Source organism: Phasianus colchicus, chromosome 3, assembly GCF_987193195.1.
Source record: "Phasianus colchicus chromosome 3, bPhaCol1.hap1.1, whole genome shotgun sequence".
Classification (NCBI taxonomy): domain Eukaryota; kingdom Metazoa; phylum Chordata; class Aves; order Galliformes; family Phasianidae; genus Phasianus; species Phasianus colchicus.
Window position 1 is genome coordinate 22,418,656 of NC_143438.1, and position 26,454 is coordinate 22,445,109.

Consider the following 26,454-nt stretch of genomic DNA (forward strand, 5'->3'; position numbering starts at 1 on the left):
GGGAAGCTGTAGGAAGAGCAGTCAGCCTGTGAGTAAGAGGGAAGGTGATGTCATGTGAATGCCATCATGGGATTTGGGTGGTTTCACTGCAGGCTCTCTCCAAAACTTACAGCCTTCAACAAGTTAATGAATCTGTTTTCACCATGTGTCTCTCATTGCATAAGACAGCTGCAGGATTTTCCATTTCCAGCCTCTGGTTTTAAGCTCTTTGGGGAGGGAGATGTGGTGCGTGAGGTGTTGGCCCTCATGCTGGTGTGAGAGTAAGTAGCAGTATTGCAAACATGACCAGCACCATTCCTCTTAAAAGAAACAGTAGCTCTTAGAAATTTCTAATATGAATGGTTTTACTGTTTCTGACAAATGCAGTTCTGAGTATCTGGTCTTTGTTTTACAAATACATCTGCTTTGCAAATAAAGTCTGATCTACCTCCTGAATTGGCCGAGTACTTGTTATCTTTCTTGGTGAAGGAGCAGGCATATAGACCTTGTTTGTATTGTAGTATTTTCTGATGCACACATGAAACTTGTGTAGAACTCCAAAGTCTCAAAATTTATTTCCTTATAGATGAGGAAATTTTTATTTCTCCCTGTAGAATAAAGTATTTTATATTCTGCTTATGGTGCTAAAGGCAGCATTTGCTGTAAGCATAAAGTTTTTCTTTCATTTCATATTACTTATGACTTCTTTTGTAAAGCAAAGTGGTTGTGTTTGTAGCCAAATATTTCTGATTGGCCACTAAAAGAAGGTAATATGGAGGCAATGGAGGAACAATGCTGCTACTGCAACTTTTATTTGCAGTAAAGTGGAAGTAGTTTTTCATGATTCCTGTTGTCAAAGCATTGAGCAGCACTGCAGGGGCTTCAGATTGAGTGGAACTGCCATGCAGGGTTGGATTTTCTGGTAATAATGAAAAAGATGCTTCTCAGATGTTTTGCTTAATAACAACAGGTTGTTTTGGGTTTTTTTTTTTTGTTATTTTTTAAGAGTAAAAATACATTTTTTGCTAAAGCAATCTGAGTTATTAGTATCATGTTTCAAGAAGTTTTATTTTTTTTAATGGCACTGCTGTCCAATATGGACAGGAATCCCACCGGGTAACCAGGTTGGAGCATTTTTCCAAAATGTCTGGGTTTAAGAAGCACTTATTCTCATGTGTGCATCCCAATCACATCAGCTGAAATTCTGCAAATTCTCATCTGATTAAAGAGAATTTCTTCAACCCTATCCTATTCTACAGTGATTTAGCCACACACTTTTCCTCCTTTCACAGTTGCGCACTTCATCATTTATGGAAAAGTTGTTTTTCATACTTAGATAATTTTGTTTTAGATAACTTTACCTAATCTATTGGAAAAAAAAAATCAACAAATGGCTATTCTGTTGACTTACAGTTGTAATAATTGTAAGCAATGAGAGTGGATTTATTACTAGTATGAAAAATAGCAAAAGATATTGGCAGTGTTTATGCAAAGGCAGAAATTTATATTTGTTTTAGACTTGCATTCTTTAGTGCCATAAAAATCTGATTGTAAGTATGTAAGATTAAATATGTTTTAATAGCACAGTGTCAAGCAGCTATGGAAAATTCCCAGTTTGAGCTTATGCAGGCATTTTGATACTATAAGGTCCATACACCTCAGGGTGCCTTTTTTTAAGAGAAGGAACTTATGTGGGCTGTCGAGAATCACTAATACTGCATTTTGAGTATTACACTTGCATTTTAATTTAGGTACCCAGCTAATTTGACTTAAGTTTACTGTGCGGTCACCTTATTTATAAATAAATTTAAGCAACATCCCTGTTGCGGCAAGTTTATAAAGTCCTCCCAGGTTTCACAAACCAGGGAACTGCAGCCTACTGTCGGAGCTGGATGTTTGTGGAGTCGTCTGGGTTGACTCTTATGAAGGAATTGACAGACTTAATTCATTGCCAACTAAAATAAATTGCTATGTGAAAAGTTCACACTCTGGACTATGTACACTTTCAGTGGTAGCTAGTGGAAAAATCACAGTTCTCCGGGCTTTAGGGACAACCAAGGTGACTTGTGAAAGTCTGCTGTGAGGGTTGTTGCATTGTGGCTTCCAACTTGCCTTTTGGGCAGTGTGGTGAGGGTGTGAGGAACTGAGATATGTAAGCCTACTGGAGCACTTCCCTTAGAGAACAAAAGCTTGTCTTTGTCAGACTTGACGTTGTTGCATGTTGTATGTATGTTGCCCCCATGGAAAGGGATCTGGGGATTCTAGTTGGCAGCAAATTGATTCTGAGGCAGCAGCATGCCTTGGCAGCCCAAAGAGCCAACCATGGGCAAAGGGAGCGGCTGTCCCCTCTGCAGTGTGCTGTGTGGCCTCACCTCCAGCACTGCGTGCAGGTTGGGTGCCACAGTACAGGAAGGACATCAAGCTGTAGAGAGTGTCCGAAGGAGGGCTATGAAGATGCTGAAGGGTCTGAGGGAAAGATGTATGAGGAGCAACTGTGGCTCCTGGGTTTGCTCAGCACAGAGCAGAGGAGCTGAAGGGAGGCCTGATGGCGGCTGCAGCTCCTCACAGGGAGCGGAGGGAAGCGCTGAGCTCTGCTCTGTGTGATGGCGACAGGGCCCGAGGGAACGGCATGGAGCTGTGCCAGGGGAGGGGAGCTGGGTGTCAAGAAGCTCTTTGCCAGAGGGCAGTGGGCACAGCCTCAAGTGCTGGAGTTTGAGGAGCGTTTGGACAGTGCTCTCAGATATAGGGTTTGAATTTTGTGCCGTTGGACACAGTGATCCTTATGGGTCCCTTCTAATTCAGGATATGCTCTGATTCTGTGGTTGCCTGTCTGTTGCCTAATAGGGTCCTGTGGTAGTCCAAGGCATTAGATAGTCTTCTAAAATAGAGTGTCTGGAAGATGAGGTGGCTATAGTGGAAAGAAATGCCTGCTTCTGGGCACGTTCTCACCAGGAGCACAACCTCAGCATGTCGATGCATACTCAGCTCTCCACAAAGATCTTTGGGCTTTGCATGCAAGTACATTTCACACCCTGAGGTCTCAGCTGTCGCTGCATTATTTTCACCAGCCTTGACATCTGTTGGAGTTTGCTTTTGAATATTTCTGTCTAAAAGCAGCTGCACTTTGCCGCGTTTTTCTCTGGTCTCATGTCTATCCCTCTAATCCAAGCAGTGCAGCTTTGCACAGCCTCTATGGGCACTGCCAGACTGGGGGTGGTGTGAGTGCTGGCCACAGTGGTAGGTCCTCATGTGAAAGAAACAGGATCTTCTCCCTGGAATTAGACCAAAACAGTGAGGTTAGTGTCAAGGCCTGAGTTGATTGCGTAGGAGACAAAGTGCTCTGATTTTTAGCCTGATCCAGAAGCAGGGAAAAATCTCTACTGCAGGGATGTTTCATTTCTTGTTGAGCTCTAGGGACAGCTTTGGTGTGAGGAGTCTGGATGATACAGCTCTGGAACAAGTAAAATGTAATTCATCATTTGGCTGAGAAGGTCCTTTTCAGTCTATGAGGTGCTCAGCTGTTCAGCCCAATTTCTATTATGCATTTGCACTTAAGAAATAGCAGTCTATAACAGTCTCAGCCCAGATACATTTGCTTGACTCATTGTTCTTCTTGGGATAAAGGCTCATTTTGCTGGATATTAATGCTTCAAATCGCTTCTGTTTGGTTAAGGTCTCCTAATTGCTTTGTAGTTTAGTTTCAGATTAAATCTTCCATCAGCCTGCAACATGAAATAACACATACACATTAAACTATAGAAACAACTGGTCTTTGTTGATGTTTTTTATACTAGATTGGAGTAGATGTTTTTTTTCTTTTAACAGCTACCAGCTTGTGTAAACTTGCATCAGAAAATTACAGTCAGCATCAGAGTGATGCAGGAAACGTTCATTCCTGCTGTTAAAAAAATAAATAAATAAAATAGAAAAGAATGAGGAACGTGAATGCATCAAATCTCTAGGTGTGCCTGCAAGTGAGGAAACGTTCCACACCTTGCTGAAAGCTGGAGTGCAGATTTGTAGCTTCTTTGAAAAGATGCTCTGAGCCAAAAGGGAAGGTGTGGTGGTGTACATCCCAGGAAATCTGTGAGCTGTTTTCGTATGTCCTGCCTTGAGGTTTTCTCTATAGCTGGGAGATGGGAAGTGCTATGGCATTACGAAGATCATGCCAGCATGAAGTGTGGAAGCATCAGTGACAGCAGAAGGGGGTTGTGGAATTTCTGTGCATTGATATAAATACCTGCTCCTTTTTTGTTTGGTGCTGTTGTTGTTGTTGTTTATTTTGGAAAGCTGTTCCCTTCTGGCAGCTTACTAGTGAAAAAACTAAAAAGGAGTCCATTTTTCTTAAATGTAATTTCTGTGAAAATTGAAGAAGGAAAAATGCCTTGCTCTGTAGATGCTTTATTTTGTATTGTCACAACTGCAGAAAAATCAAAGCACATGCTAATAAGAGTAGGATTACTGGAAGGAAACGTATCTGGTCAGAGTGAATGAGTGGACTAAGCAAAAGCTGGAGATTGCTTTTCAGGGGGCTGTGACCTTGAGGGTCTGGATATAATGAATGCAGTGTTTCAGGCTGCCTTTTTACCTTGCAACTACTGCATGCCATTGGTATTCATCAGCATGGGTGAGGCTCTGCAGTGGAAAGCTTCCCAAAGCATCATCTCACCTCTGAGAAAAGCTGATAAAATGCAAAACTTCAATGCTCTTGCAGGATCAGTATATTTATTTGAACTTAATGGCAAACTTTATCAAAAATATAAGTGTTGTTGCTGAATGTTCCTTTGGTACAGACTCCCAGGGTTTCTGCTAAGCTTCACTTTCTATGTTTGTTCACTCGCATATTAAGTACTAACAGCATGCTTTGGTGTCACATAACCTCTGAGGATGCTGGAGATAGCCCTGGTTTTTAGGCTGAAACCATTGAATAGTTGAACAGGAAAGTGTACTTGCGTTTGGTTTCTTTTCCTCTTTTGCATCCTAATTCTCCTCATCTCCAGAAGTCCCTATTTTTCACCTAACACCAAAATAGGTGTTTTCAAATGCCCCTTGCAATTGATTTTTTTAATAAAGACATTCAGGTACACTTGAGAAGTAACTCGTGAGTGGCTAGTTCATATTTAGTGACGTTTTGTTCTTTGTTTCAGGGTTGGTAGATGAGGGCATATTTCTATCCTATTTACAAGTTATTTGGAAATTGAATTAGAATATAGGTTTTTATCCTCTACAATTTGAGATGTTGTCCTTATGTTTCAGAGGAGTGAGGGGTTCTTACACATTGAAGTGCAATCAAGCCATCCATAACTCACATCTCACTTCATGGTTGAGTCTCTCCTTGAGTTTCTCACTTGGGGAAAGGGGAGGAGTCTTAGTAATCACTGGAGAGGGAGGGCATGGTCAGAGCTGTTACTGACAGATAGTTCTTCTGCCTGATCTGGTAAGTCTATAACACCATACCCCAAGGATGTCAGTGAGGAAAAGTTGAGAGGCATGGGTCTGTTTAGCCTGCAGGCTGAGAGGAGATCTTACCAGTGCTTATAAAGAGTCAAGTGCTTGGGCCAGGTTCTTTTTGGTGGTGCCCAAGAGGAGTACAGGGTGCAAGGGACATACTAGAACACAGAAAAGAAAGTTTCATCTGAACTTGTGGAAAAACTTCTTTACTTTGAGAGTGGCAGAGCACTGTAACAGCACTTGTGGAGTATCCCTTGGAGAACCCACCTGGATGCTTTCTTGTATAACTTACTCTAGGGAACCTGCTTTAGTAGGAGGTTGGGATCTCCAGAGGTCTCTTCTAACCTCTATGATTCTGTGATACTGTGATAATGTATACCCTGACTGCTGTGACAGGTGCTTGCTTCTGTCCTGTTACTTGAGGTTCCCATAACTATTCAGCAAACATTCCTGTACCTTTCTTTGTAGAACAATTGTAGCACATGCTACTTAGCAGGATTTAATTAGAAAGCTGTTGTCTGTAATTAGAAAACATCTTTTTTGCTGTGCAACAATGAACATCTAGAAGTTGGAGGGCAAAAGGTACTCAGTATCATGCTCCATGAAAAGCACAAGCATCTTCCTGAGTTACCTCTGAAGAAGGAAGAGACGTACTGCTTTGATTATGTGTCCTCCAGCAAAGTCTTGTGAGGTGTCTTCCATGAAGCTTCCTGCACGTGAGAAGCCAAGTTGGTGTGGCTGATGCTCCCAGGTACAGCACTGACCCTCAACATCTCCACAGATGGCTGCATCCCCAAAGCCTGAGTAGCTAGCTGCATCATGCATGTTTCTATTTTCTGTTTTGAGTGCTTGGGAGTATGCCTGTGCTCTGCCTTTTAATAATAACATATGCCATTATTTTTTGCTTAATTGGTTGTGTTTCCATCAGGTGATCTCCAGACAGGCGATTTGCAGTTGCTCAGTGGTTGTTGTGGTTTGCAGCATACAAATTAGTGTGGGAAGCTGCTAACGTGAGCTTTGTAGGTGTAGGCTTCAGGGGCAGGATCTGCTTTTTCTGTGCTTGCCTGGAGTGCAGAAGATGGGGAGGAAGAACATGGAGGGGTGCGGGGCTGCCCTCCCTTCCTCGGGATGTTCATGTGCTGCTCTAATGAGGGATCATCCTGTGTTCTAAGCCTGCTTGTGAAAACCTGGCACAGCAGTTGGTCTCTGTGTGTAGAGATGTGCATGGATTTTAAGATTCCTTTTTAATTAATTAATTTTTAAGAATTTTAAGGGTTCTTACATCCTGAGTATGTAGCATTGGTTCCCAGTCACCTCCAGGTGTTTCATAAACCATGCTGGGCTTGTTATTGTCATGGTACAAGTCTGATAACATCCACCTGGGTTTCCAAAATCAGCCTCAGCTCTGCTGCTGCCAAATCACTGAAGCCAGTTGTTGCAGTCCAGAAAACCACATTTTCTTAGCTGGGTGTAGACAGGGCAAATGCTTATTTTTCATCCATCACATGTACATGGAGATGACTAGGCTGTAGGGTGATCTAAGCTGTTGGACTTGATGTGGTGAAAAGATACATTTCCTAGATTCAGAACATTGCCTCTGACATATTACAGTGAGTACAGATAGGGTCGAGTGAGTGGTGAGCTCAGGTGAATGTTACTGGGGGAGTCATTGCAGCCAGAGGGTGGAGGACCTGAGTTCTGTCTACAAAGCCTGGGGCAGCCCAGACCTGCCAACCACTGATAGCTGAGGCCGTGCTGGGGTTTTCTCCCTAGCCTGAGTTCAGCCAGCTGGGTGGGACTCTGAAAGGCAAGGGTAACATGGTGCTTGAGAGGTGTGGCTGTACAGACCCAGCAGCACGGTCTCATTTTACCAGCTGTCCAGTGTTGTCCAGGCTTCTTAAGATTAAAATTAATGTTATTGTGAGGATAGTATCTATTTCATGTTTAGGAACCAAATAAGGGAAATCAAATTACATACACTGCTTCTTTTTAAGACAGTGATGTATATCCTGGGAGGTCTGTCATTAGCCTGGCTGTTACTGCCCCCTGTTCCACTGTGAATGGTGATGGAAAAATCTAGGGTGGCCCCAAGCTCTTTTCTTCTGTGTTGCTTACATCTCCCCTCTGTCACCAACAACTGCTGCTTCTTCTAGTTCATTTGTCATCCTTCTGAATGACTTATTTTCCTTACTGAGTTCTAACAGCTCACTTTCTTCCCCCTCCCAAGCTAAGATGCAGTGCAGAGTACTGGAGGCACTGTTGTGTTCAGGGCCATCTGTTCTGCTGAGGATTTACAGAGGGACTCGAAACTGCATAGCTGCTAGAGAAAAGCTGCTGTACGTGTTCCCCTCTTCCCAGGTGTCACTTTTTTTTTTTTTTTTTTTTGGTGCTTTTATTCATAATTGGCATGTTGTACTTGGACCACTGCTTCTTAATTTTGGTGTTGATGAGAAATGCCACTGACTCAACTGCCTAGAAAATGTTGTTCTTTTTACCTCAGCTTGCAGGAACAAGAAATAGATGTTCCCAGGCTGTCCAGCCTGCCTGAGAGTGGTAGTGATGCAGGCATTTCAAATTCTTATATTTTTGCAGCCACGATCCCATGGTGGACAGTACTGAAAGCGCACACGCACACACACACGCACGCACACACAAACAACAAAAACAATCAAAAAAAAAAAAACCAAAAAAAACTAAAAAAAAAAAAGAAAAGAAAACCAAAATAGTATTAATGGTAATGCTTTAATCTTTCTTATTAGAATCATTATTCAAACTGTAGCAATAACACTGGCTTTTGCAAAGACTTGATGGTATCTCACTGCTGGATTTTCTTCTTCTACTATGATAAAGCTACTCTTTCCTACTTGTCATCCTCAGGAGCTGACAACCATGTCTTCAGAGCTTTGTGAATGAACTTTCTGGCTTTTTGGCTTTTCATCTAGTGATGTCCATATTCAAGCTAAGCATCAGAAGGTAGAGCAGAGCATGCTTGTCCACCTGCATGTATGAAGGTTAATCTCTGCTCTGTCTTTGTAGAGAATAACTGGAAACTATTTGTTGTGTTTTCTTTGTTTGCTTAAAGCTTGTCTGTGTGAAGTGGTCATCATGCAGGAAGTGATGGTGATTTAAAGGCCTGGGGATGGTAAAAATGTATTTCAGTTTGCTGTCAAGTCAGTAACAGTAATAATATCTGTTTTAATCCAGTTACTTTTAAAGTGGCACTCTATTGCTGGTGTTGCACTGTCTCCAGTTACTGAAACAGAAGTAGATGGATTCTGTTCAAGGTTAATCAACAGCTGCTGCCCAGACCTCAGGAGCTGCAGAACTGCTGCTTTGATCTGTTGTGGGGGATGGAGAGGCAACAGAAACACCGAGCTTTCAGGAGATTTTGTTCTGCACGAAACTGTCCTCCTACACTGACCTTATATCCCCTGGAAACTTCTTCATGGCTTTGTTCTGCTTTAAAACAGTAAAGCAAAGCAGTATGGCCTAGGAGGCAGAGCCAAATTCATTGACAGGAAGGTGTTGGTAGCTTATTCTTCTTCTCTCTGAGGAAATTGCACTTAGTGCCTTCAGTGTTCTAAAAATGAATTTTATTACATTTAGCCAGATCCAGTATTTACTAAGATTTAAGTGTGTAGTCATTCTGGGTATTGAGATACAGGAACTTAGATTAAATGCTCAAATGTGTTCCAGAAGTGTGCTTTCACTCATTCTCTGCAGAGATAGGATTTCAGTAGTTCTTCTCCATCACTTCTTTTGCCTTTCCTGAGGAAAAATGATGGTTTTCCCACGCTTGGTAGTGGGAGGCAGAATGTCTGGAGAGAGAGAACTTATTAGTTATCTTAAAGTGACTTCTGAAATATTCACTTATTTCTGTCTCAGGGTGTGTGGCAGCAGTGTGCACAGACTTTAGTGCTAATTCTGGTATTTCAGCCACTCCTGAAATCCAGTGCTGGGGAATCCTTTTGTTGGTGAGCCTGGGAAACCTGAACTGGGAAACATGGGCACTGCAAAGAAGGGGACCTAGATCCAGAGAACTGTTCTGAATTGCACATTAATATGCTGGACAAAAGGTTGTGTTTGTTTCTCTGGGTTTTCGTATGCGAGAAAAAATCTAGTTTTCTGTTTGGGAGGCTGAACGCTTCGTGGATTGAGGTCAGTAAGAGAGATCCTACTTACAGAGAACTTTGAGTTTGCCAGTGAATAGCTGGGCCAGGCATGCACTCAGCATATTAGGATTTTTGGGTGTAATGAAGGGCAAATTTTCAGAAGTAACAGAGTTCATTAATACCAAATTAGTAAGGTTATATTTTTGTCAGGATAGCTTTTTTTTTTTTTTTTCTTGCTGTGGCCCTCCTCATGATTGGTTTATGTATTTGTAAACAGGAAGAATGAAGATAAATGTGATCTGGGTTATCTTCCACAAGCTAGACCTTAAAAAGCAATGTCTAACTTGACCTATTTAATAACATCTCTTCCTGCTTCTTAGAATTTAGGTTTGGAGCCAACCTACTGTAGTGCATAAATGAAAGGTTCTCTAAATATGTATCGACTGTTGTTCCATTTGCTTTGTCATAACTTAATAGCAAAGGCTTTCTGAATGGAGATGTGACAATAACTTAAATTCATTCTTCTTAATTTAAAGCAGTTTTGACTACTTTGAATCAATTGCTTTGATGGGTGAACTGGATTTTACAAAATAATATGTGAGTGAGTAGCATTTGTCTCGGATGAGAACAATTATTAGGCAGTATATCCTTGTTCATCCATATGTATATATATGCACTATACCTATGCACTTACAGCAGTTTTGTGGCTGTTGTTTGTGCTATTGCACGGCCTGTTGGCTGCATCTCCAATGAGTCCAGAAGAAGTTCTGGCCTGGAAGTCATTCCTCGCTTCCAGACCTCTGGTTCTGAGAAGTCTCAGAACTTTATTTCACTGAATCCTTTTTTATTACTTGCTTTTTTGAAGTAAAGTCAGAGTGAAGATGCAGACATGTTTCAGAGGCGTTGACACCTTCCTAGGAGATACTGCAGGAGATGGCAGGCATTTCAAGCCACTTATCTCTTGCACTTGGTCAGGAATTGTGAAATGAAAGCACGTCTGAATTCTGTAATCAAAGTTGGAAGATTTTTTTTTTAAATCTGAAGACTCTGTTATATGCTAAGTCTTGTCTGTAAATTAACAAGTAATGAGGATTTTGTTCTCAAGATTGTCACTAGCCTGTAGCAAATGTGCTTCTGAGGGACCGTAGTGCAGTTGCAGAGCTAACTGGGCATGGAAGGCGACTGTAACTTCCTACTAGATCTTTGACCAAGGATTTTATTTTCCATCTCCCAGACTGGGAGGTCTCACAGTCCATCCTGAAACGCATAGATGTTTTATTGTTGAGCTACCTCACCACAGCACAGGTTGTATTTGCATTTCAGATGCCCCAGGCTCTGCAAACTGCATTGTTCCAGCCTCCCTGAATAGTGGCCATTGACCCCTAACAATGTACATTTGTTTAAATCAAATCGTTCCATGCTTGCTTATTTTAGGGATAGGCCAGCCGAGTGAATGCTTCTGTTCAGGCCCCTATGTTGGCTTCAGAGCCAGAAAAATTGCAGAATTCATTATTTAATTTCACTATGGAAAACACTGGCCTCCTTATGAGAGGCTATTTTGAATGCTGAGGTTTTGGCAAATATTGTTGTGGTTTAATGTTTATAAGCTTTTGCATTGCCCTTGAAAGCATAAACTTCATGTTACTTGAGTTTGGAGAATTTGGCAAATAATAAACTAGCTGAAAAATGGGATATTAGTTGTCCTGAAGCGCTTTTGGACAAATAAGATTGTTGTGGCATATTTGTGTGTTTAGATGGGTGACTCCACCACCTCCCTGGTTAGCCTGTTCACCACTCCTGAGGTACACGTAGGACACTTCTGTTCATTGGCTTTGCCAGGAAGAAGCCAGTGAGGCCAGAGAGCAAAGCCTCCCTACAGAGCAAGATGCTTGCTGGCCCTTGGGCTCCTGTGCCTGATTGAGTGTACTCTGAGGGCACTGGGGAAGGTGCCCTTGGGTGCCTCAGTCTTGCTATAAACCTGGAAAACCATCTGGCTCAAAGTTTGGAGGTAAAATGGCAAACAAATACAGTTTGCCAGAAGATGGAGTGGGAGGAAATATCACAGATGCTCTTATTTGATTTTCTGTGTGACTGAGCTCTTGCTGTTCAGAGAAACCCAGCAACAAAAGTTTTTTATGTTCTTTGTGATCATCACTGTTACTCAGTGCTGATGTTCTCCCAGCATGGAAACAGGAATGATATTTATTCAACGTTATTTTAAGTGTATACAGCTTGTAATGTGGCTGAACTCTGTGGTAGACCCCTGAGCCATGTAACAGAAGTAAACTATACTTGTGATTGTTCATTAAGAATTTGCACTCATAACAGCTTTTAAAAGGCTTAAATCTAATTTCTCTGTACAAATTCAGGCAAAGATGATCTTTGGAGGTTGGCATGCAAGATTAATTATTTGAATTGTTGTTTGTTTGTTTTTTAATAATGGTCATACAGACTAAGTCTCAACTTCTTATTATCCGGGTACATCCTAGCCCACCTCTATCACACCTTTACCTTTTCTTCAAATTTTCTGGAGAGAATTTGTCTGTTCTGACTGGGGAGGAGACACAAAACTTTCTCTCTCTATATAAGCCCTAAGATACTGTGTTTCTGATATGGAGCCTGCTATGTCTGTGCAGAGAACAGGTGTACAGTCTGGATTTGAGGTTCATACCATTGGGGTGCTGCAGCTGACTAGCTTTGGGTGTTCCTCCTTGAGGGTTGTAAATAGCTGGTTTAAAAACTAAAATAGTCTATGCCTGCTCTGTCTTGACTTTGGTGGCTTGCTGATTGTGTTTGTGTTGCCTCTTTGGATCTAAAACCCAAACCAAAAGCTTTGTGATTTTATGAAATCCTGAGTTCTTGTGCAGCCATCAGAGCAGGGCAGGATAAAGGGCAAAGGAGAGACAGTGTGAAAGGTGATAGAGGTGAAGTGCTGTGATCCTAACAGAGGTTGAAAATAAGCAGGTAGTGAGCTTGCTGGCTTTGAGGAGCATCTTTTAAACAGTGCGTGTAAATTCAAAGACTGCTTTGTCATTTTATGTGTGCTAACATGAAGCACGTGACCATGGCTCACTGAATGAGCTCCTGCTGTTCTTGCTGGCATTTAGGCACTTCTATTTAAAAAAGCAAACAAACAAAAGTACTTCAGTGTAGTTCTCCTGTGTTTACTGTTTCAGTAGAAGATGACGAGTACTTACTGAAAGATTATTTTCTTTCTCTCACTTGCTTATTTGGATTTTATTCTTACATATTCTCCTTTTATTTGATAAGTATTTCCGAAGAAAAAATGCTGAGTGAAATTCTTTCTTCAGTTTTCAGTTACACCAGTGTAACTTTATTTTGTTTTATTTTAGGGGTCTCGAGTCTGGTTGCGAGAAAATAATCAGCATTATCCAAGTACTGTTCATTCCTGTGCGGAAGGAGTCGTCGTGTTCAGGACAGACTATGGCCAGGTATGGGCATCGTTCATGTTTGCTTTTCCCACTTTTTGGAAGAGAAACTGTTCTCCTTAACGGGTAGGACATAGGAGAACATAAAGTTCAAGGTTTGTGAATGACTTGAACATGAAACTTTGGTTTTAAGAGCCCTTTCCATTATATATCTGGTTCACTGCTATAACTGTGTCTGACGAAACTGAAGGAGGGCTGCCAGGTTTGTGAGCCTTTCTCAGCACAGGTCATTGGTTTCTTAATGCAATGGCCTTGGGTGGCCTTTCCAGGGCTGTGCATCTTTACAGTGAGAAGTATCATCGTGCCAAGGTACAGTGGGAAACAGTGAGGCAGACCTCCCACAGTAACATCAGGGCAGCACATTTCGTGCAATTCCACTGGTCCTTACCACATGAGAATTGTGAGGGAAGGAGACCATTCCTCTGCTCAGTGTCTTTTATTTTGTTTTAACTGCTTTCTGCCTGCCAAGTACTCATGCCTCCTGCCTTTCTAGAGAAATGGGAATGGATCCAGTAGCTCTGTCCTGTTTGCTCAGGTTACTTCAGCAGTTGCAAGTGGTGTGTGCCTGCTAGGTGAGCACATCGCTGGCAGGGCCTGGCTGCCAGCTGCTGAAGGAGGTGGTCAACTCCTTTTTTTTTTTTTTTGTCATCTTTTTCCTTCGTCTCTTCAGCCTGAAGAAGGCAGAACTAGCCCTACTGGTTGCTGACAGCATGGAATTGCTCCGCTTCCTCACTTGCTGTCTTCATGTATCTATTTATTCTACTCTCCATTAGGCCACAGTGTATCAGACCTCCCTTCTTGGGGCTTTCTTGAAGAAATTTCAGTAGAATTTAAGTTTTACATTAAGACTTGGTTATAAACAGTTACACTGACAGGGACATCAGCATCAGGAGAATACTGTCTTTGTCTTTCGGGGGATGTATTTTTTTCACCTCCTCAGTTTCGCTTCCTTATTTATTTGCACTGGATGGAGGTAGCTTCAGGTAATGAATGAGGCTGAGAAAAGTTTAATAGGATGGAAAACATTGCCTTTTCTTGCTGTGTTCATGTAATGTTTTTCTGAGTGAACAAGATGGAAAAGCATGTCTGTCAGAGCCAGGGTACCTTTTTTTTTTTTTTTTTGCAAGTTTTTCTTGCAGGCAGGAAAGGAACCAGACAAAATTGCTGAATGCTTTTTGATGGACAAGATATAGGCTAAATTGCTTCTACCCTGGCAGTGTAGAATAGTAAGAAACATGAGACTAATGGGGTCTGAAACAGAGAAAATGATGTGCAGAGTAGCAGAGAGGAGGTTGTAATCAAGCACCCAAGTCTTGTCATGTCTTTGGTGGCAAAATGTGGTTATGCTCTACAGCTCTGGGGAGGCAGAGAAGTGGAGAGACTGGCTCGCAGGGAGCAAGTGAAGAAGACAGGATTATTAGTCACATTAAACATCTGAAGGGTGGTCTTGGTTGAGGCAGGAGGGCAGATGAAGAGGAAGGTAATTCACAATGCTATCAAGTGAACAGAAGATGGATGTTGATAGCGGCATTCCTGACTGGTAGCGACACTGGACAGTGTTGGATTAAGATGCTCATCTTTGTGTAAATTGGTAGACAAGTAGTGAAAGCCACACTGTAGGAAACGGAAAGACCAGCACAGCCTACTTCAGGTCACCAGGTATCTTGGACTGGTGGCTCACAGGTGTGTGGTACAGGAGAAGTTGCACACAAAACTAGGCTAAGATGAACAACTAGGTGCAGAGCTTCCTTGGAAGAAAACAAGAAGACCTTGTTTGTACTGGTGTGTTTTCAGTGGGATGCATACTTAAATTGTATGTTTGCTTTTTCAGATTTGGGGATTTGTGTATTCATAATTTGCCCTTGACTTGGTCTGCTGAAATTTGAGGCCCAGTGAAGTGCAGATGCTGAGACCATCTCCTCTGTTATTTGTTTAAAGCAGAATAAAGAAGGATCTGTCATGTTAAGGCATCACAGTTGTATTTTGTTTGTGGAGTAGGAAGATTGCCATCTGTGTTGTTACAGTAGCATATGCTCCAAGCCATGTGTAGCACTGAACATTTCATTTAGGGGTAAATCCTATCCAGCCTCTAGTAAGAGTGACAAAAAAGCTCAGGAGAGGCCACCTGTAATTTTTCAGTTTTGTAGTCACAACTGACTGTGAAGAACTGGCTTTTAGAAGTGTTTTCAGCTTGGCAGACCTACTTACAGGAACTGCAGGTAACAGTTCTAAAATGGACAGCTTACTCTGGTGCCCTAACATGCAATGGCAGAGCTAGAATTGGCATCAGAGAGTGGAAAAGTTGCTTGCTGGCAGCCTTGTATATATGTATTACGTGTATTGTGGTGTTTGTAATGTGGGCTGAAAATTCAGGTAATTTGGAAAGACATAAGCCACCACTGTAACATAATCCAACTGATTCCATTTCCTCAGAAAAGCCTAATGCTGTAAACATCACAGGAAAGAAACCCAACATTTTTAGTTTGTCCTGCTTGTTCTAAGAGCAGGTGTTACACTGTGCTGGGGAACAGCTGGGATGTAGGGAACAGCTGTCAGAATCAGCACGTAACACCTCTGTCACCAGTGGGTCTGAGCTTACTGTGCTCCAGTAAAGGGCAGATCAGCAGTTCACTGCATTCACTATTTGAATCTTTTTCAAGACTTACGTTTTCAAAAGTGCACTCTGACTTTAAAGGAGATGTGCTGGTTGGTGTCAGTGCCAATTCATGTTGTTTGTCCAGCTGCTTTCTGGCATCATTTGGAATGTCTTGCCTGTGCTGCTTAGCTAACTGCATGCTGCAAAAGGTAGAAAATAAGAGGAATATTTTAGGTAATGCCTGACAATACCTCTAATGGCTTGATGATGTCCTGCAAAGCTGTATTTCATTTTGAAGAAGGAGGCAGGGTGGGTAAGGGAAGAGACGTTAATGGGGCGGTGGTGGTTTTTCAAGTGTGGTCAGTGTCTTGATTCCCAGACTGTTCTGAGAAGCAGCTGTTGTAGCCAAGTCTAATGACAAACTGATGAAAGTGTTGCGACCTTATCAAAGCATAGCACTGTAGTTAATCTTCTCCTACTCAGTAACTTCTTCTAGGATTTGCAGTACTCACCTTTCAGCTGAGTATGTTGTGTGAATTCTCAAGGCAGGCTTGGCAGGGCAATGAGACTTGGAAAGCAAGTTTACCAGTTGTGCTCAGTTTCAGGTCTTTGCTCACATTAGTTTGAAAAATAATGTGAAAAAACATAGTAATATACATTACTGATTAATTTCTTCTATCCATTTTACTCTGAATGGTGGAAATAATTTTGCAGCAAAAAAACCTGTGGCATTCAGTCGCATTCTGCAGGATCTCCAGTTGTAAGTAATGCTGCTGAATGTGAATGCTGATGTGTAGATTATGCCGTACTCTTCAGAGCTGTAACAAGTTGCATATCGGGTTTTGGATCTCTTCTTGATAATCACATGCTAATAGAATTATTCATTGAGCAAGACTAATTATTCTAGTCGTATCTGCATGTTCAAGTTAAGCAGTTCATTTGTTAATTATTGTTAAGGACTGCTGTGATTCTGTTTTCTGCTGCCATCATCCTCTGCGATTTGATGGGCTGATGGAATAACATGGATATCTTTCACTTTATAAGCATCTCTTGCTTTCTGTAAGAGAAGACTACTGTTATAATTTGCTGTTTGGCAGGATGGTTGTTTTGTCTTTACATTTTTTGTTCCACTAATGTGTATGAAGGTGAAAAAAGTGCCTCAAGTTTTGGAAACGCCATGCCTGCAAATGCATCAAGTATGTTAGTGCAGTCTATGAATACCCAGATAAAAAATAAGAACAACAACAAAAGACAACCCTATCTTTCCTTGTGTTTGTATATATATTTTTAAAATGGCATTACAGATACTACATCTTGTTTAATCTTTTTGTGTAGTTTTCTTATTTCTTTTTTAAGGATGTATTTACAGTAAAGCAGACATTTCCTTGTTGCCGTAACATATAAGTTTTTAATGAAGCTATGTGAGCTTTTAAAGCGCTCAAGTGAACGTTAGAGAAAACGATGCTGAAAACACTGCTGTCATTTCTTGCTTTGTCTGGATGACTTGTATGTATGTGCTCAGTAGAGCCTCGGTGGTTCTGAAGGTTCCAGTTTTTTTCCTTCTTCAAATAACATGAACTTTACCTTATTACAGATAAAAATCCTATCATTTACCCTTATATGAAGGAGGACTATATTGTCCTGTTGTACAGATGCTCTTGAAACTATCCCCAGTGATAAGCATAGATAATAAATGCAAAAAGCTTGAGATATATGAAATTTATCAGAACTTTATTGAGTTGTATGGTATTAATGCCAAGGATATCTTTCTTGTGTCATAATTAGGAGTATTTTTGTCCTGTGTACATTCAAATATATAGAAAAATAGCAACAACAAATGTATAACCACCATTCCCTTTGCTTGAGGAGTAATTGTGGTTTGTTTAAGTATCACTGTGTCAAAGATAGTGAATTTTTGGACTTCTCAGAGTAGCACCTAATTGCACACATTCTAAATAACACCACTTTCCTTCAGTGGAAATTTACTATAAATCTACAACATTGTGTGTGTGTAGAAAAAATCTGCTATGAAGAAATTCATACATGGGAAGTGAAAGTTCAACTAATTGCTGCAAACTATGTAGAGCCTGACATTGAAATTTAGGAACGCTTAATTGCATGCTTGCTTAGTTGACTGAGAGGAACTTTTAAATCAAACATGTTATAAATAGAAGCAGCTGAGCTGTAGTATCCTAAAAATGTAGGTTCTTTGGAAACAGATGTCAGATTTCACCGCTAGAGATTTTCAGTTCAAACAGCTTTCTGTGAACTTGCTTTACAAAGAAGCCCTTCACGGGGTGGTGTTATGTCAGCAAAGGCAGCACTGCTCAGTATCCTCCACTTCAAATAACAGGCACCTGTAAATGGTTTGATCAGTAACAAAGGTAATTTTTCTTGTGTGTTTAACTTAATATGGCTCTTCTTGGGGCATTTGTGCATTGCAGGAAATGGAGAGTCTACAGATGTTCCTTGTTAAACATGACTTGGGTATGTTTTCTATGGTTTTCACCTCTTTTTTTTTTTTCCTTTTGCTTTTAGAGCTAGGACAGCTTCTCCTCAGAGGAGTTCAGACTTGGGAATTATTTTTTTTTTGAGAGTTCAGTGAAAGGTAAATAGAGTTCTGTTAAATTTACCTGGTGATTATTTGAGAAGGAAAAAAAAAGTGACAAAAAAAACCAACACCCCAGAAACCTGCAGGAAAATGATTAAGCATTTCTCACAAGTACTCTTTTCTTTGCCTTGTGTCCTTTCTCACCCCTACTTGGGACCCTTGAGCTAGTTTTTAGGACTGTGAGTAGTCCTTTCAAACAAGAGTCTTCCGTTCATATTCATGGGGCATGAATGACACCACTGAAGTTACTTGGCTTAAGCTGCTGAAGTCAGTAGGAGTGTTTATCAGTAAGCGCTGTGTTTGGATGCGTAGGTTCATGGGATCAGGCATCTGAGAAGTAAATCCTTCTGGACAAGGATTTTCTTAGTTATCACTGAAAGACGTTGTACTTGCTTCTAGCTCTTCCTTCTGAAGACTTGACAACATTTCCAAACAGGATTGTCTTTTTATTTATTTATTTATTTATTTTACATTTATCTGAATCCAAAGTCTATTGCCCTTGAAATACACTCTTACAAGGGCCCATTTTAAATAAGCCCTCTGTGCTTTTCCTTGTGTATGCAGCCTTTTAATTAAAATACACACAAATACATATAGTGGTCTCGGCTGTGTTTGGTGTTAAAGGAATTCATCTCTTTCTGAAACTTACGAAAAATGTTGTGCTTTTTAATTAAATGGCACTCAGAGTTGCAGCTACTGTTACTGTGCACATTTGGGACAGCAGCTCCCCTGTCTCTAAGCGTGGGGTGAATTCCAAATTCAGCAGCTTTAAATCAGGAAATCAGATTCCATCTGTCTAAACATCATAAAGTTCATATTATTCTGTAGTTAGTTGTATTTGGCTCAGCTGTAATAATTCTCTTGATTATTTCTAGTATACTTAAAGAGCTTGGTGCTCAGGCTATCTACATGCTGGCTTTCTAGGTTATTTGTGGGCAGGATGAGTGCAGTTGCTGTTTCTTAAGGGCTGTGCATGGGAATTTGGAGTGGTGTGGGTTATAGCCATACTCTCTCTTGATTCTTTGGGTTTATCTTCCATGGGTGTTTACATCTTCATGCAGGATGTCAAGGTTAAGCCTCTCCTGCTGCAAGCATCTGTCAACACACGTGTAAACACGGCTCGTGGCAGATGTGAGGCCTGGCCTTGGGGAGGCCGACTGCCTCACGTGGTTCCTTCCATCCGTCTGTCCTCCCGGTATCCCCACTGATCCAGCAGTGGGACCTGCCTGACTGCTGAGCGGTGTTCCTCCCACACCTTCTTTCCTACCAGGAGCATCCTGGGCTGCAGCTGAAGCCCAAGAGGCATCTCTGCCTCCAGGAAGGATTCAGTGCCACTGCAAGGCCTCACAGCTCTGTTTTTGTTGAAAGAAATGCTGCCTTGAAACCCTAAATGTTACTTAGAAATATTTCATCAGTGACTCAAACTAAATCACTCATAAATTGAACAATTGTTTTCTGATGTGTCTTTTTTTGTTGTTATACTTCTTAAGTACCAGCTAACTGGAGAAATCACTACTTTGAGTCTCTTAAATTCTCCAAGATATTGGAGAATTTCTTTCTACTTCAGCGCACAAACATTAAAACAACACTTCACTGAGCTGAAAAAAAAAAAAGAAAAAGAAAAAAAGCAATATCTGTAGCAGGAAAGCTTTTTTTCAACGTCAGGAGCTAATTCAACTTGCCTTTTTTTACATGCTTTCTATCAAAAGCAACATCTTTGGACAACAGTTATTCTCACAGTATTTTTAATGGGTAATGGGGAAATCTCTTTCTGTGTGTTGTTTTTTTTTGTCTGAACTACTGTGTATTTATTGCATGAAAATACAGACCCGGTTATGAAATGTCTTCTGAGATGTGTTGCACATGTGCTGTCCTTACGTTTTTTCCTGTTACTGCCCTTTCTGCCAAAACCACTATCAGTCTGATTAATTCCAGGAAGGGGAAAGTTTTAATCCTGCAGTGAGATACTTTATTTTAAAGGTTGAATTAAAAAAAACCTGGCTGCCAGATCAAGCTGATTGTAGTTTTTTTCCAGAATTAACATTCAAGTTACCAGTGCATAGCTGCTTTTTGTCAGAACTTAGGGAGTTTGAAAGAGAGCAGCTTACAGATTTTTAATGTGCACATGATGAGGGCAGGAAGGCTAAGCAGTGACCATAAATAACTTGTTTAATGTTGAGTTTTCAAGGGTTTTGTTCAGTGTTTCCTAAACATAAAGGGACTGTTTGCTTTAACTAAACTGAAATTAATTTGTTTGGCATTAGTAAGGCTGCTGTTAAGTGCTTTACTAACAATGTAAATTAAATCTCTATGAACAAAAGCATTTCTCTGCACAGAGTTGCTTTCTGCTTTTATAAGATCTGATTCAGGGCAGTTAATATCCAAGCTGCTGACAAAGGGTTATGTCTTGTGTCCCCATTGCTTGCTGTGGCCACGTCATCAGCTGTGGCTACATATACAGTGAGGATGTCAGTCTTCTCTCTTGCTTTCTGCATAGAAAATCCAAACCATCTGTGCCTTGTTGTGCTGTTATTGTGCTCCCACTAAAGATAGAAAAACTGCTTTTGTTTTAAGATTAAAGCAGATGTACACAAGCTGCCATATTAATTTCTTTCATAAGAGAACACAATTCAGCTGTTCACAAAGCATGGAAAGAAGTTCAGGCTGCCATGTGCCAAAAAGCAACAGCAACACCAAATCCAGTGCTGTGATGAGTAAGTTTGTCACTTCCATTTTTTCTGTTGTTATTGAATTCCCATGGATGTGGAACAGATCTTGTCACTCAGTGCTGCTGGTGCTTCAGGAACACGTGGTCTGAGTGAAGCAAACACTGGGGTGCAGTGCTCCGTTTCATGAGAGTGACATTTTGTACCTCAAGGTGCAGATGAAAGGTGGCTGAACACATGGCCATGGACTTACCTCCGTGAACTGCTGAACAAAATCACTAAGTATTTGGGTAGTCTATCCTACTTATTTAAAACAAGTTTTCTTTTTCTTTAAAAAAAAGCCGGAATGACTGGGTAATTTTGAAAGGGATTTCAGTCACTGAGTGCTTGTGGAAAAAAATTGTAGTGTGTGAGCAACCATTTTCAAGCATAATGACAGACCTGAGAAGAGATTGTCCTTGCATGCTCCCAAAGTTGCTGGCTAGGGAAGCAAACACAATCAGTAATCTTGACGTGTGGCTGTCTGATGCTGCAGGCTACTCTGTAGCGGGATCGTGGACCTGTTAGCAAGTATCCTGTGAGCAGAATAAATCAAGTGCCACTGGCAGTGCTTGTTTCTCTAATAACTGGCCTCAAAAAAAAGAATCTAGAAGAAAATAGAAGCCAAAGGGTCCTTTGTATGTGCTGTGTCCACTTTGTGTATGAATCTACTTTGTGTTAGCTTTGGCATAGCGTCCAGTTCTTCTTTATATCATCATCTTGTGGAACATCACTAAAAAGCCATCATTCAGTGGCATCAATGAGTCAATTTAGGGGAAGAAAAATCTTGTGTTACGGAATTTTGAAAAAGTAACGAAGCAAAATAAACCATCAGGCAGACGTTCAGAGTACCATGTTGGTTGCATTGGTGATCTTAGTATATGTGGTAGTCAGCAGGTATCATGAAGTGATGGCTGCTGCCTCTCTATCAAGTAAATACCATTGTCCTCTAGCAGGACATTTGAGGAAGGCTGCAATGCCATTTTTGTAGGTGACAAGTTCATTTGATCTTTCCCCTGTAGTCCCTTGAGTAGAACTTGAGATATTCATTACCTTTGTACATCAAATAAATGCTTAGAAGTCTGTATCTCCAGATATCTTTTTCTGCACAAGTTAACTTTAAAGCAAACTAAACCTGTGCAATCAAATTGTGGTTCTGATGTTGGATCAGTTTCAAGGTTTGATGCCCAAAACATGCTCCATTTAAAGATGAAATACTTTTTGTAGAACTCCACATTCTGTTCTGACCATGTCCATAGCAACAGAGCTCTCTGTTTTCAGGGCAGCTAGCAGAAATGCAGGAACATGTAAGGGAGATGGAGCGTGTTTTGCATTCAAGAGTTTCAAAATGTGTTCTTAAAAATTTCAAAGCAACTTTTTTGAAAGCACCAAGCTTTCTCATGAGGAGGATATCTGAGCAAGATTTCCCCTAAAGCATTTTTGCAATGCAATAATAAACTCCTTCAGTATTAGTTGCAAAAGGAACTTAAAGTACCCTTTTATAGTGGTGCTTTTATGTTCGCTGAAGGAAGGGGGGCGGGGGGGAAATGTTAGCATAGGTCATGTGCCTCTTCCTCATATGGCATGCTCTATTTTGTAAAACAAGTAAGTTCCTGTTGAGCGTAAATTTAATGGAATTGAGAGATGACTTAAGGAGGTTTATCTATTCAAGCTGTCTTAACTAAGGAGAATTAAAAAAAAAAAAAAGATAAATATTGTATTGTGTCGTGAAGTTAAACACTGGAGAGATGGGCAGGGAGTGCTGTAGTGCCTCTTTGCACCATAAGTTAAGCGGAGTGCAGTCTGTGGCAGAGAGGTGACTGTGGGGCACACAGGTGAGGAGAGGTATGTACAAGGGGAGGGGAGGGGCTGGAGATGTTGTGGTTGGGCTTCTTCATGCTCCTCAAGGAACTACAGCACCCGGCCCAGGCTGACCATGACGAAGGGCACCCAATAAATGTCAGCAGAGCAGCAAACCTCAGTAAATCTCCTTCAGGTAACAAAGAATACAAGGGAGACGGGCTTTTCATCCTCCTTTCACATACTGGGATTTGAGTTAACGTGGCTCGTGGTGGGGAAGCAAGGGGAGGTTCTGCTCAGCAGCAGCTGAGGCTCACCGTGAACAGGCAGGCTGTCCCGAGGTGTTTGGCTGCCAAATATCTGAGGTGCTACTGAGCGCTCACTGTGGGATTTTTCTGCAGTGATTTATAACTTTGTCGAACTGATGGCTTTTACAGGAAAGATAACATCTTGCCTCTTGTGGAGGTCATTCACTTTCTAAATGAAACATACCTTCTCCAAAGAAAAGGCTGGTGGAACATTCAGGTATCGAATCGCTGCAATTAGTGTAGCTGGAGTGAGGCAAAAATAATTTACCTGTGATGATAGACTTAAAATAAGCGAAACTGAAAGTATATCCATTGTTAGTAAGCTGTGTGCCTGTCATTGAGTGCTTCATCTGAAGTTGTCCAAATGCAGCAGAACTGTAAGCGACTGAAAGCAGATTTAGGAAAGGAATATTTAGCAATGTTAATAACCAGAAATGCCACGTAAGCCTGTAATGAAAATAATGATACATCTTTTCCTGCTGATTACTTCTTTTGAAAGTGCGCTTTTCACTAGCATCAGCAAGGAGTTCTAATTAAAGGTAAATAATAAAATCTGTTCCATTATTAATGCTGCTTTCAGGCAGGCGTTTAATATACACTGAAATTTGATGGCCAGACTTTGTTGGCATTATCTTTGCATCATCACTGGCTTAAATGCAATTAGAGAAGGTATCTGTCACTGCAAGATTTGCCCAGGAAATACAAAGTTCTGACAAGGATAATTCAAGGTCTGCTAGGCATTTGAGATATGGTAATGGTTTTCACATATGCTCTGGAAAAGGAAGAATAAAGAAAGGAGAAAAACCCTATATTTTTGCATGATGGGGAAAGCAAAGGAAGTGTGATAAGGACTTGGTAAGATCAGAATATGAGCACATACATTTAAGAGTTAGAATGTTACTGCTGCATAGAGCCTGTATGTGACTGGAAAACTGATACAGAAGGCAAGGGCTGCATCCAGCCCAGTGCAGGCAGAATGCAAAGTGGGGGGAGAAGTCAAGGAAGAGGACTGCTGTGGGCCCAGATTTTCTTAATATTGCCTTCTGTTTTCTTCTGGTTATTTCTCTGGGTGTTTTTTTACTTTGGATTTCAAATATGTGACAGTGTTAACAGATCAGATCATAGAGGCACATTCAGTTACTCCAAATGGAGTTATTAATCTCGCAATGCCTATAAAGTGTGTATCAAATAAATTTGTTCAAATGCTTTCTAAAAGTAGCAGAGCTGTTCCAATGCAGTGCAATATCTCAGTGCCTCTATAATAGTTTGCTGCTCTTCTGCAAAGCAGATCATCTGTATGTGTAGTGTAGGTGAGGTGAGGAGATGTGCATGTGTACACGCAGGTGCACTCATGTACAATTAGTCTGCCCTATCCCAAATACATGGGACTTGAAATGTCTGCATCATATGCACATCCATTTCTGCAGAAGAAATCCCAGACAGCAATGTAGAGGTCTATAAAGTTTTCTAAATGAAGTCTTGTTTTTTTCCAGTCAATTCACACTAAAGTTATCTTAAAGGCCCTGGACCTCGGCTAAAGAAAACATGATTGGGGAGAGCAGTATTCGCCTTTGATATTGATAAGCTCTGCAATCAATCAAGGTTTGAAAAGTCCTTGAACATCACTGCCTGAATCAATGCTGTTTGAGTATGGAATCCTTCCATCTGACTCTCTACAAGTTGAACAAGCTGTTTACTGTACCCAGTGTCCTCAGCTGATGAAGCAGCTTGAAGTAGACAAAGATTTAGACACCACAAACATTCAGAGTTGCTGAAGCTACTTTCTAGCCATGCATTTTTGCATGACTTTTAACCTATGCATAGAGTGATGTAGTCATCAGTTACAGTGTGGACATTATGTAAATATTAGGTAGCCTATCTGATGTGGTTCAGGGCTGCAGTTACAAGCAGTGCTTCCTCCATTTGTGCATGAAAGTGGAAAGAAATGGTTGATTAGCAGTGAGTAACTGATTAGGGAACTGTGGGCAAACATTACCACACTTAGGTTTGCAAAACATGTTTGCCTTTGAAGTGATATCAACTGAAAACAGTAGCTATTCTTGAGAAGTTTCTGAATGGAGAGTGGATTTATTTTTATAATGGAAGATGAATTAGCTTTACGTTTGGTATTCAGTTCTAGATTTTTTCCGCAAGTTGCAATCTTAAGCTCTTACTACCCATGAATTAATGATGAGGCTTTTTCACGTGAAAGAGTCTCATCAGCATAATTTCCTTGCGTGGCACAGATCATAAATTCCTTTTTACTTTGCATTTAGACTTAACATCCAGGACTGTGCTGTTACTTCTGCAGGAGTTCAGGTACAGAGGGATGCTGAGTAGCAGGCCCTCCCTTTGCACCAGGACACAACCAAAGCAGTCTAGTTTCTGGCCTCCCTTTTCATGCCATTCTTTGCATGAACTTTTCTTTCTGGTAGGCACATGGGGAAATAATATACAAGTTGCATAAGGAAAAAAAGCTATCCTCTGTATATCCAGACTTGCTGGCCAATCCAAAACACACTTGCTTTTTGGAAAGGTTTGTGAGATGATGGAAAAGGAGAAAAAAGTCTGGTTACTAACCCAGTAGTTTCGTCTACCACTATAATTAAGCTCTGGGGCACTTGTGGCAGCTTTGAATCTCAGTTTCGCATGAAGCCAGTTTGCAGCCTGTCAGGAACTGTCCCTTGACATGAGTTTTTTTCTGAGCCTTCTCAGTGCAGCTCCTGCTTTCAGTATATGGGCTCGCTTCTGCCTGCCAGCAACACCCCTAGCATCCCCATCTGGTTCTTGAATTACACAGACACCGGCTTACACCTCTCTGAGTAACAGTTCTTTGCAATACGTGGGTAAATATTTACATGTCTTTCCCTCCCACTTGGTGGAATACTCTGGTTTTGTATAGTACAAAGTGCTTTGTATAGAAGGGGGGGGGAAAAAAACAACATTGTTCTCCAGTTTAGTTTTGCGGGGGTGTTATGTTTATTTAACAAAAACCAAACACGACGCTGCATACATTAAGCAGCAAAGCCCGGCTTTCATTCAGAGCTGATGGATTTATGGAGAGGTGATGGACTGCAAGGTCACACAGGGAATTGGTGGTGAACCTTGGGTCCTGCTGACTCCAGTGCTTTATTTCATAGTCAGGCCATACGGCTTTGTCTTTGCAAATGACTGCAGCAAATAAAGCATACTTCTGGCTCTTCCACCCCACAGTTAATTTCAATAAACAAATATTGTGGGGGCTGTTCTGCTCATTTATCTTGGTATTGGTAGGCTGAGACTTGTCCTGACAGTTAGTGAGGAATTCTGGAGGGGATTGTGGTAGTTTGTTTTGACGCTTCAGAAAGATTTGGGTGCATAAAGGCACATTTTAAATCCAAATAAATTTGAGTGCTGGCTATTCTGCTTTATGTTCACTGCAGAACAGTGGTGTGTGCAGATGC

At 41.1% G+C, this 26,454-nt stretch overlaps 1 protein-coding gene across 1 annotated transcript in view; it reads left to right on the plus strand.

The window, feature by feature from the left end:
- Positions 1-26,454, plus strand: part of MYO10 (myosin X) — a 150,935-nt gene that overhangs the window by 16,092 nt on the left and 108,389 nt on the right. Inside the window, exon 2 of the mRNA XM_031589235.2 lies at positions 12,896-12,994. Within this exon, the coding sequence (XP_031445095.2) occupies positions 12,896-12,994 (99 nt within the window). The remainder of the gene's footprint in view (positions 1-12,895; positions 12,995-26,454) is intronic.